The sequence below is a fragment of the Apaloderma vittatum genome, unplaced genomic scaffold (assembly GCF_000703405.1).
Source record: "Apaloderma vittatum isolate BGI_N311 unplaced genomic scaffold, ASM70340v1 scaffold5941, whole genome shotgun sequence".
Taxonomy (NCBI): Eukaryota; Metazoa; Chordata; class Aves; order Trogoniformes; family Trogonidae; genus Apaloderma; species Apaloderma vittatum.
Genome location: NW_009698422.1, coordinates 64,850 through 77,601, shown reverse-complemented (window position 1 = coordinate 77,601; position 12,752 = coordinate 64,850). Strand labels below are relative to the sequence as shown.

At 41.3% G+C, this 12,752-nt stretch overlaps 1 protein-coding gene across 1 annotated transcript in view; it reads left to right on the top strand.

The window, feature by feature from the left end:
- The window catches only part of LOC104280371 (M-protein, striated muscle-like), a 72,525-nt gene that overhangs the window by 1,705 nt on the left and 58,068 nt on the right, over window positions 1-12,752 (top strand). Inside the window, 1 exon segment of the mRNA XM_009878000.1 lies at window positions 8,594-8,731. Within this exon segment, the coding sequence (XP_009876302.1) occupies window positions 8,594-8,731 (138 nt within the window).

Below are 12,752 nucleotides of genomic sequence, written 5' to 3'. Positions count from 1 at the left end.
TGTTTCAGGAGAGATGTAGTAGGCAAAGATATCCCAAATTTCTGCAGATGTGCCTACACGCTGTTGCTGCCTCTAATTCAGTACCACCTCCTTCTTGTAGAAAATGTTCCCATAAGAAATGGGAAAGTTACTTAAAGTTGCAAAAAAAGATTGCAAAAAGCTCCGCTTCTGTGTCCTGGAAACAAACACTTCAGTGATTCTGGTTTGTCAGGTGAGTTTCTTCTGAAGCCTGGGTATTCTCACAAACTCTAAATGTCAGTAAAGTTAATATTAAAGGAAATGGAACGACTTAATTGGGAGATAATTTAAAACATTTCTGGGTTTTCTGAGGTTTTGTTTAAGAGAATAGCTTTTGGTTTAAAACAGTATATTTGCTGACACTTCCAAGCTACTCTGTAGTAGTTGCCAACAGATTAGTACACTATCCTGGTAAACAGAGGTAAGAATGTCTCAGCTGTAACTTGTTTTTTTTCCTTGATCCTGTCCTTGTGTGGGAGGTTTGAGAAGCTCAGTGCTGATATGTAAAACTAGGACTGCAGAGATTAGACCCATGTGATTTAAATCTCTTGCACAAAACTTAATACATGAGAGAATAAAGGTCTGAATGATAATCTCAATATTTAACCTAATTTTACAGTTAATATGGTCTCTATGTTAGTGTTTATTTGGTTTTTGCAGACTATTTTGCTGCAATTTGCAAGAGGTAAAGTAGAACAAATGATATGACTATATGGTTAAACACAGTGCCAATCTGAAGTAATTCTTTCTGAGTCTGTACTATCTTCCCCAGATAGATCAAAACACTTCAAAGCATAATGTAGAGACAAAAATTTTTATCAAAATAAATTGGGCAAATAAAAGACTTTCTGGTTTCATCCATATGAAAGGAATGGTGCAGCAAAAAAAAATAAATCTTCAGACCTGGAATTTTCAAAAAGCAGAAGGGACTTTGAATTGAAATGCTGTGTCTGAACGACCTACAACAGTGGTGGTTGCTTTAACCTGAATGGACACATAATAAAATAACAATAATCACAGAATCACAGAATGTTAGGGGTTTGAAGGGACCTCGAAAAATCATCTAGTCCAACCCCCCTGCCAGAGCAGGATCACCTACAGTAGGTCACCCAGGAACGTGTCCAGGCGGGTTTTGAATGTCTCCAGAGAAGGAGACTCCGCAACCTCCCTGGGAAGCCTATGCCAGTGCTCTGTCACCCTCACAGGAAAAAAGTTTTCCTGATGTTTTTGTGGAACCTCCTATGTTCTAGCTTGCACTCGTTGCCGCTTGTCCTGTCATTGGACATCACTGAGAAGAGCCTGGCTCCGTCCTCCTGACACTCACCCTTTACATATTTATAAACATGAGTGAGGTCACCCCTCAGCTTCCTCTTCTCCAAGCCAAAAAGACCCACCTCTCTCAGCCTTTCCTCATAATGGAGATGTTCCACACCCTTAATCATCTTTGTGACTCTGTGCCAGACTCTCTCCAGCAGTTCCCTGTCCTTCTTGAACTGAAGGGCGCAGAACTGGACACCATATTCCACTAGATACAGGCCTCCAATGAGACTCTGTCCCATTGACCACAACTCTCAGACGTCTTTCCCTCAGCCAGTTCACAATTCACCTCACTACCAAATCATCCAGACCAGACTTCCTCAGTTTAACTACAAGGATGCTGTGGGAGATGATGGCAAATGCTTTACTGAAATCCAGATAAACGACGTCCACTGCACAGCCATCATCTATCCACCTGTTTATGTCTTCAGAAAAGGCTATCAGGTTGGTCAAACTTGACTTCCCCATGGCAAAACCATGCTGACTGCTCCTAATGACCCGCTTATCCTTGATATGCCTAGAGACAGCACCGAGGATAAGTTGTTCCATCACCTTTCCAGGGACAGAGGTGAGGCTGACCGGTCTGTAGTTACCCGGCTCCTCCTTCTTGCCCTTTTTGAAGACAGGAGTGACATTCGCTTTCCTCCAGTCTTCAGGCCCCTCTCCTGTTGCCCATGACTTACCAAAGATGATGGAGAGTGGCCTAGCAATGACTTCCGCCAGCTCCCTCAGCACCCGTGGGTGCATCTCATCGGGGCCCATGGATTTATGGATATTCAGATTGTCTAACGGATCCCTAACCCAGTCCTCATCAACCAAGGCCAACTCCTTCTTTATCCTGACTTCCTCTGGAGCCTTGGGGGTCTAGAGCTCCTGAGGACAGTCTCCAGCAGTATAGACAGAGGCAAAGAAGGCATTCAGTAACTGCCTTCTCAGTATCCTCTGTCACCAGGGGACAAATAAGCAGATAAAATTTTTGGCTAACAGTTATTGAATGTCACTGGACTTCAAATATATGTTTAAGTATAACAGATATAGTTTTGTGGATAAAACCCATTAAGACAATAGAAAAAGTATGCTATTCAAATACTAAGCTTTTATTCAGGTCACTTCTTTTTGTCTAAAGTCGCTTCTGCTAAACTTTACTATATTTGCAAAATTTAAATCTCATCCTCTTCTGTAGCCTCTGTATGCAAGAGAGTGTTTATAAAACATCGATGTTGTCATGCAGACAGTGCTATGTGAGGAATTTATCATGGGAGAGCAGTGGAGAAGGACGAGAGACTAGGTAACCTTCAAGACCTTGACCTGAACCCAGTTCTCTGACGTTGAAGCCTCACAGAAGTGGAAAACTTGCCCAGAGCATGGTCATAGACAGCTTGAAGAAACTGCAGCTTACTTTTTTATGAGGACAACAAAAGTCTCTGTTTCAAGTGGGATGTTCCTCCCCCACATTTCAAGAAGTCTTTGCACTATGACAGCTTGAAGAAGTGAAAGAGAAATGCAAACTGACAAAACCACGAGCAAACACAGAAGCCTGCAGCTTTGCTGGCCACAGTTTGCCAAAGCTGCAAAACTCTGAGCTCTGAAAGAGAGTCTCACAGTGTAAAGCTTGTTTCTTCCCACTCAGCCCTTCCCACCGGTTTGCAGGGCCGTCTCTAGCCCCATGCTGCTGCTTTGGCCTCTACAGAGCCCAGAGGAGCAGGGAGTGCTGCTTCCCCTGAGGAGCAGACAGGGGCTGTACAGGCAAGGGGTGGCAGCTTTGTCCCGAAAGCTCTTGCTGTGGCCACCTGTCCTCTTCCTTTCCTCATCCTCAGGGACTGCTGGTGTGGGCAGGTTGGCTCCTGTGGGAGAACCATCTTCCCGCAGCACCGTTCCATCCTCCATGTCCTTCTGAGAACCTTTGAGTCAAGTCTGCCAAAGCTGCTTCTAGCACTGCAGGCCTCTCAAACGAAACCGCTGGATTTAACCCATTTGCCTATTTTTATTTTTATTTTTGGAAGCTCAGTCATTTGCCTTTGCTGGTCAGCAGGATCAGATAACTTGCCTGTGACACCACGGGATTGTCTGCCACCAAATAGGCCAGAGACTTCCTTAGAGAGAAAAACAGAAGTTATTGGTGTGGCGCAGGCATTTGCATATATTTTGCAGGTCAAGCAACATAACAAAGAAGACATGACATAATTAAGGTGAACCAAGCAAACAGAGGAGAGATGCCTTACTAACTTGCAATTATTTAGGCTGCCAGACAGTAAGAGTCAATATTCTTCTGAGCAATAGTGTAACCAGGATCAGCACAGGGCTGAGTAAATAATACACTCTAAGAAACATGAGAAGACTATGATCTTGGCACAGCTCATCCTTTGGTTTATTGTAGGTGAGGATTAAGAAGGTGGCTTCCAAACATCACAGCCAAGTGTGAAAATTATTTTAATGAGACCTGCTATGTGGAAACAACCCCACCTTTAAAAAAATGTGTTGTGGAAGCTGTGTTAGGGAACAGCATGGTTATTGCCAGCAATATTGCCTGGGCCTGTGACAAATCCGTCAGCAGCTTAAAATGAACACAGTCAACAGAGACTGCCTCTCATCTTTAGAGGCTGGCTTGAAAGAGCTCTCTTCTGAATTTTTTGGTTTTTTCTTTCCTGTAACTGGGTTTGTCAGTCTACCATCTCCTCTTTATGGAGAGTAAATTCAAACATATTAGGAAAGAAGCAGCTGCTAGAAAGAGAGCCTGGAAAATGCCACTTGGCTGTTGGAACTCCTCTGGCAGGTACAGCTGGTACAGCCATTGTGTGTACCAAATGCATCTCTTTCTGCTGTTGGAATAAAGTGAGAGAGAGAGACGTAACAAAAACATGCTAAGGACAAGATACATGATTTTCTAAAGGTGTAAAAGAGCTTACAAGTGCCGTTTCATGCCGGGGTGGAATAACTAAGGAACAGGGTGTTGTGGTCCGCTCCTAGAACACATTTCTACATCTACTGGGCACAGACTGTCTTTGTGCAGGGTGGGAAATCTGTCCTTTTGGGCACAGAACCAAGGGCAATGCCAATATATTGTTGTATATTTCTGTATGAGAAGTTTCAGATGCCTGTACAGCCTTGCTGTCTTTAGTTCCTCTGCTGGCCTAGAGTGAAAAACTGGTAGTGGCTATCTGTTTTTTACATCTCTACAGGACAGTGCCTGTGCCTTTAGCATTTACAGTCACCCAACTCCCAACTCAGTGACTCTACTGAGAAACTAGGAAAATGCTGGCGTTGATTTTTTAACATGCTAAAAGCCATCAAGAAATGAGGACAGTAGGCTTGTGTCACCAACCTTGATAAGGCAGTACAGATAGTATCTGACCTGGAAAAATACATACATACACTAGCTGGGCTTATCAAATGAGGCTGAAAGCTGCTAAAAGGTCATGGTACTGTTCCTCCCTGTGAAACTAGAGAGCACTGATACCCTGCTCCTTCTCCTCTGGGGAGATTCTGTTCCACATATCAGGTAAAAGGTTGGAACATTTTTAAATAAAGGGCAAGATTTTAGAATCTGGTTCGAGAAAGCAGAGTCCTTCCTTGGACTATATAAATAATGGTTGTAAGCAGGGTTCATTTTTTTGTGTTGCACAGAGAGAAATGGTAATAACAAAAGCGGAAAATGGAGAAATAAACCTCATGATAGAAAGAGCAATCAATTAATTTTCCCATGCAAAGAGCTCCATTTGAATATGCATTTCCACTAGCCTCCATATAGCTCCGCCTGAACAAAAGCAAATGCTACGAGGATTTGAAAAGAGTTATTTTCTGCTGCTTCTAATTTATTCATCTCACCTCTTGGTTTATGCAGCGCAATTCTAAAAAATATTTTAGAGTGACTCTGGATACCTCTCTGAAAGCACCAGCTGGATGCTCTGATGTGGTCATGAAGCAATTAGAAATTTAGTAACAGCTGTGAGAGAAAGTGAAAATAAAACAGAAAGCAAACTCTGTGTGTTAAACCAAGGTATGCTCATAGCTGAAATACTAGGTACAGGAATGATTTTTCACACCGAGTGGCATGTAAGCCCAAAAAGGATTATAAAGTGGCAGATTAAAACAGGTTCAAAAGAAAGTGAAATTTTTGTATGTAAAGAAATTGTAAGCTCACTCCTACAGGTAGGATGTGACCTGTGGCTCTGGATGTCCCTAAGCCTTTGCTTGAAACCAAAAGGATTTATCAAGGGAGGTATATCTCTACATAAACTTTTTTTTTTTACCTGCTCTTGACCATTGCTGGAACAGGAAACTGGTTTAAAAGCACCATTGGCATTATTCAGTGAAACACTTCTCACCAGGGTCTTGCTTAGTCCAGGTCAAGTTTCTGAGAGAGCAAATGACTGAAGTAAATTGGTTGGAATGTTGTGTTAGCAATCTGAGAACAGCAAGCAATTACAGGTTCCATATGGATCCGTTATTCAGCTCGTATCATCCATGCTTTTGACAGCTGAGTGCTCCCTCTTTTGTACCACTCCAAAGGATTGGGACCCAACCCTTGCTCTTAGAAAAAAGCACAACTACTCTTGCTGCTGCAGACCCTTCCAGAGGAAGAAGAGAGCTGTTTTTCTAGTCCTGAGCACAGAGGCCAACCAAAAGATGCAATAATGTGAAGGGGTAGTAATCCAGGAAATAATCAGGAGGCTGCAGCAAAAGGTGCCTCAATCAAGAGATTTGTGATTTGAAATCTCAGAAGAGACTGGGAATCAGCTGTACATGTACAGTGGTTTTTATCTCAGTCATCATGCTTCAGTAAAAATTCTAGTTCCATCCCTGTTTCTCACGATCCATTGTGATGGAGTTCTCTGGCATTAGTCTAAAGGATTTGGGAGAAGTTTTCATAAATCCAGCCGCGAAAGGCAAGAAAAATCAAAGTGAGATATTCAATTTCAAACACTTGGAATGTTTGATTAAAAAACAACCATCAAACAAATAGAACAATAGCAATTTATCATTTATTTTCAAACACTTTTAGAATAAGAAGTGAAAGGTTAAAAAACGTGCAGGAAAGACATCAACAAAAAGTGTAGCAGAGAGTGATTGGAACGGCTGTGTATGCTCTCCATTAACTTCCTACATTATTTTGTAATCTGGACCTTAACTGAAAACTAAACTGGCAGGACAGCCAAATTCCCCTTTAGGGACAAAGAACCAGTCAGGGCTTAACAGTGCTGAAAATGCCTGAGCTGAAATTTTCACCATATTTTGTCTACTTTTACGAAAATAGAAAGTTCTTGACATTTAAACTGAAGTTCAAACAATACTGTGATCCTTCTTGATCTAGAAACAACCAGGAATGAAGTGGCCTCCTAAAGGGTTCAGCCTAATGCCCCTAGGAAATCTGAGTCAAAATTCCAGGTTTGTTCCATTTTAAAATAGGTCAGGAATAAAAGTCACCGTCTAAGTAAAGAACTGCAGCTCCTTACAGACTATAGTTCAATTATGAAAAATAATGAAAATACTGTCTTTGGTGTTTCTCACCACCAATTATTTGACAACGAGTTTTCCCACTGTTTGTGGTTGGCTGTAGTGATTGTACTTCATCATTGCCCAACCTGGAAGTGAGGCCATTGCATACCCTCTTTCACTCTCTCTGCCTGGGCTGCTCCCACGTGTTTTCTGCTTGGATTTCTGTCCCTAAAGCTGGGTCATCCTCTCTTGGACTCCCTCCCTGGCTGCCTCGGGCAGTGCCTGGCATTAGACCTCAGAGCAGGCAGCCCCTCTCTCCTGTGGGCTTGGCCTGTGCCTTGGCTAACCCAGTGCTGCCTGCTGTGGTAAAACCTCAGCCTGACTCCTACTGTGTGTGCCACAGCCCCTCTCGGGATGTGCTTCTATTTGCATGGAAACCAGGACACATCGGGAGGAGGAAGGAAGGACCATAGGTGTGCTGTTGCTTTCACCCTCTCTAGTGAATGTTTCTTCACAAGGGTGCTGTAGGCTTGGTGATGGGGCTGTAAAGGTGACACCCGAGGAGCACAGAGGAGAACGCTGCCTTGCTGCAATGCCAGGTGAGCCCAATACGGTCGAGTCAGATGAGATGGGGACTAAGCATGAAGGAAGGGAAACTCTTACTGACAGCGCTGGGAGGGGCAGGGCAAAGAGATGAGGGCTGGAAAGCAGATGGAGGGGACATTAAGAAAGCCATTAAGAGAGCTAAAGAATGGGAGACTGGTTTAATGGACTCTGAGTAGGGAGAGAACTCAGTCTGAGCAAAGGGACAGGCACAAAGAAAAGAACGAAGGAAAGATGAGAGAATGAAACTGGACCTGTGTGATCTCACACATCCGGTCTCACATGGGCAGACCATTAACACATATGATGGAAATTAAACACTCTTCCCAGTATGACTTGTGTTGGTGGCACCTCTGAAACTTCGTACTTTGGCAAGGTAGCCCATGTATATATCTGTAATGTTACAGTATACGTGTATAACACTCTCAGGGGCCCAGTGCTACCATGAGTTTTGATTATATGTGTACAATGTGCTGCGTAGAAACACCAATGTAAGCTGCCCAGGGTATGGGAAGCAGATTAGCCATGTTAACAGTACGTGTCTGGGCTAATGAGCTTTGCTGAGAAACCACATGCCTTAACCCTGCTCCTGTATCTGTGCACATAACTGATGAGCTTACACTGCACAGACAGATCTCCAGACCAGAAACAGACTCCTGTGTGATTTCTATTGGTGATGTTGAGACAGAGATAAATACACACTTTGGGGATTTATAAAAGGCTGACAGCTAATTGGGATATTCCAGAGATCTGGAAGTTAAATATCTGTTGCACTGGGAAAGGAAGATGGAGGTATTTGGACTTTTATTAACACAGTTTATAACCATATTAAAAATTAACCCAAAATGATTGCCTCAAACAGGCTTCACACTCTGCAGAATCCCTCCAAGGCTGGTGGGGAGGGGAAGCTTTCCCTTTGGTTTGATCTTCTTTCTTTCCACTCATTCTCTGTTTACCTGTGCTATGTTACGTGGTGTTACTTCACCCAACTCTCTGCTTTCAGTGGATGGGGGTGGTATGGGAGAGCAGTGGAAGTGTAAAAAGTGCATTTAGTTATGTGTTTAATAACTCTGAAGTCATGACTATTAAAAATATTTTCTTTCTTGTCAAACAAGAGAGCAAAACTTTTTAGAACTTTAATCTTACTTTGGAGTGTTTCTCAGCAGCTTGCACTTTTTGTTGTTTTTTTTATAACTTAACAATATTATTTTTATTTCAGACTGAAAGATTCCAGTTTAATGATTGAAGATCAGTCCTATAAGATGAGTCCCAAAGCAAAGAGAGCAAAACAGAATTTGATATCTGAGAACAAAGAGAATGAAGCCATGGACTACTCAGTGCCCATATTCACAGGGCGGTATGTTCATTTTCCTTTTGTTTAATGTCTTATTTCTGACACTAATTAATAAATTATAAAATAACAAATCCATTAATCTTTTTTTTACACTCATGGATCTCAAGCTGTTTGTTTGCACTTCACATGAGTGATTAAAAAAAATCAAATAGAAGTCAACTGACTGACAGAAAATGAGACATTGATCATCCTGAGCCAGGACAAATGAACCTAGGCATCTGGACTTTGTTTTCAACATGTCAGCAGGGTCACTTTCTATGAAATTAAGATATAATTATAACTCTGCTTATTGGGGACTGGATAAGCATGTTGTCCACATTATTTAACTGACTCTTTTGTTTTGAAGACTTGATCTGTAATGTCTCTTACCAACCATTAAACACAGAAACAATGTGATAATGTTTTGTCCTGGCTCAGGGGAAATCTGGAATGAAACCAAATGCTTTCTCAAATCCTTCATAATGATTCATACTTATCTCACGTGTTGGTGGCATTTATTGTATGTTTACTACTGATGTAATGCATCTTACTACAGCAGTGTCCTCAGTAAAGCTGAATGTGAACTTTGTGTGGAAGCCAGAACCAACATGAGCAAGGAGGCTCCCCTGCCCTTATAAGGGGTATGACCTACTGATTTTATTAGGTGTCTCCAGCAGTTCAAGCCCAGTCACTTGTTCAGATTAACACATACTGGGCTGTGGTGTGGAAATCTGGTTCCTGACGGGAGGCCAGGAGAAAAAAGTCTTGCCTACCTGTAGTTGAACAGAAGCCTTCGTTCAACTTGTCTTTCTCTTGCAGAACAGTATTTTTCATGGTTCACTTTCAAGCTGTTTCTGGGAGCCACTGCTTTTCTGCCTGCTGCTTAATCAACACCCAGTGTCACTTCTGCTTTGTGTCCAAATTGAGTTCCACCTTGTCAGTGGGAGATGTTATGGCTTTGGTCTTTTGAGTGTTTGTTGTGCTTTTGTGATGAGATCAGCAGTTTTGGCTTTTGTTAATTCCCTCCCACTATCATGGAGTAATTTTTTTCTCACTCCGTGTACATTTCACTGCTCTTTAATTCAATCAGCACTCAGAAGCACACACTGTTGCCTTTTTAAATGATTTCTTTGGAGTTTCAGCTATATCTTCGGTGATAGAAACACATAAATATGTCTCGCACAAAACTTGTGGTAACATATTTTCAAGGCTTCTTATTACCTTTGCATCCCACCCACTGTTTGTGCTTATGTAGCAGTAGATTTGCACCTCACCATCACCTGTCTCTCTTGCCCTCAAGCACAAATAGCCTCCCTTTTTATTGCGCCTTTAGTCAATAGTTGAAAATCATGACTGATAACTAGTACTCGTAGGATCATAGAACAGTTTCCTGATCATCTTAGCTTTTTTGCAGGCCCCTGTGATCTTAACACATCATGTTAACACCTTAACAAACACTTTTTTATTTTATTTTACTTTTTTGTAAAATGCATACGGTAATATCTAACTCAGTGTGATCATATGTAGCTTCATTTATTTGTGTCTGGGGAATACTTTGGGATCCTACATTAAAAGATACTGTTGGATTCCTACATCTTTGCTGCTATTCTTCTTACTGTTGTTGGTATTAATCTTACTTTTTGGACATGGCAACTCAGGAAGCTGTGTGTGTTTTTGTGCCATGGAAATGATCCCAATAGTTTCTTTTCTTAATTAGTTAAAAAAAATAAAAACTGCATATGATAATTGTTAGGGTGCCCAACTCAACATGGCATGAAATGGCTGGGGTATCTGGTTTAGGCTTTTTTTTTCTGTTGGCATCATGTTCATGACTGGAGGCCAAGACTGTGGAAGTTGCATGCCACGTTCCTGTCAGATATTTATTTTTATTTGAAAGATAACAGCTGAAGCCCATTGAACCATGTGCATGTTATATGTCATTCCCAAATTCCCTGCTGAAATTGATGTGTTGTTTCTCATGAGCAGATAGCTTTTACAAGGAATAGTTATTTATAAAGGTCAGCTCTCCGCGGGTTCATTGGAGCTGTTGCCTGTGCTATTGGATGACCTTCAGCACCATGTCACTGTGTCCATTATTTGGTTCTATTTTGGAGCCCTTGGGTTCTGCTGTAAAGAACTCCCTTGCTCAGATTATTCAGTTCAGAAATGTTCTTCTTGAACACCTAGCCTAATTATTTCAAGATAAAATTAAGGATAGCCACCAGCATTCTAAATAATAAAACATCTAGAGGCTGACAATGCCATTGGTGCTAAAGATACTGGATGTGGCCCATGAAACTATTTGTAACCACTAATAAGCCTATGCCAAAGGACTGCAGATGGTAGATACCCTTTAAATAATATTTTGTGTGTGCCATTTGGGGTTTAATACTCTTGTTTCTGTTTGAAAAGTGTTTTCGACTGAACCCCCTGGGACTTGAGTGCAGAATCATTCTTAAATGGTACTGTGTGCTGTTTCTGATACATTCATCATTTCAGGGGACATGTTTCTCTTTGACCTGGGAAGATTTTAAACAGGAAGAAATTATTAGAAAATCTAAATATTTAATGCTGTTGATCAGTATTAAAACAGTGGTCTGGGGACCACTACTGCAGATGACTAGGATGAGTTCTATATGAGTCTGAGGATATTCATCAGCTCCCAGAAGATGCTTCATGCCTTTGAGGAGTGGGTCCATACTGTGAAGTTGCTGAAATCTTAACTCCTGTAATTAAGGAGGAAATAATGTCAACTTGGCTTTTGAGGAAAATGCCACTGGTTCATTTAAACTGAATGTTGAGAGCTACATTCATATTAATTAAACTGAGTTTTCAAAATTGTCTTTAGAAATCTCTGCAGCTTAGAAATCATTGCAGCTTCAGATGATATTTGGGGGTGGAGCTGATGTGCCTAAGTGAAGGTAATCAATCATCCCACTGATACTTTAAAGCAGCCTGAAACACAAAAGGTTCAAGGCAGAGTTTGAAGACGTGAGTGAGGTCAAAGCTCTATGCTGTTAAGTAATTTTTTTAGTCTTTTGAGAAACTTTTTTGTGTAATTAAGTTTACAGCACATTCCACTGCTTGGCTGTCTTGTATCTCACCAAACTGACTTCCTAGCCCAAGGATAAGGGGCTGCACAGTTAATTATGGTCTTGAATCCAAATTTTCCTGAGCATTGAGATGTATTATCAAATGTATAATATCAGCAATCTTAAAGAAAACAGAACAAAATCATTCTTCCTAATCTTTTTGCTTTGTAGCAGTAATAAGTGTTTTACGATGAAACAGTGAGGCTGTGTTTGAGTACATTCTGGAAATAAACACTTTCTCTGTAGTGCTTGTAAGATGGCACTTAACATGAATTTAAACAGAACCTCTTTTCAGTGTGCCATCTAATGTTACCCTGGAGTAATTAAACTCAGCAGAAGGACATTAATGCTACTCCTTAAGTCAAGGAACTCTCATTGTATATGCATTACTATAGCAGCTATAATGCCCTGACAGTGCCAAAACAACGTGGCTGCAATGGTACTTCCAGGGGTACATGTGCAAACAGGACTGGACCCATTGAGAGTAACCATCCTTCGCATCTCACCTCTGTAGAAAGCCTGTGAAGGATGCATTAAGAAAATCCGTAATCTACTTGAAAACATTTGGAAGAACAGTCACCCTACAAACATTACAGGATTGAATTTTCTATGAATAAAAAGAACTTTTTTTGATGCATAGTAATGTGGGGTTTTGTATAAATCACAAATGAGAACATTGTTATACAGCTACAACTATCTCCTGCCCCTTTGGTAGTTCTATGAATGCTGCAGCCATAAATGAGTAACTGAAGATCTGTGGGTACACCTTGTACTATTCTTTACAGTGCTGGATATATAAAACCACAGCAGGATAGTGGTTAGACCGAAAATGCGTATGTCGTGTTTATACAGAGAGGCGCTGAAAACAGCCATGACTTTAGATAGTGAAATACTCATTCTGCAGTGGCCCTCCCTGTTTCTGTTTTGAATAGGTATGAGACTATAATAGCAAA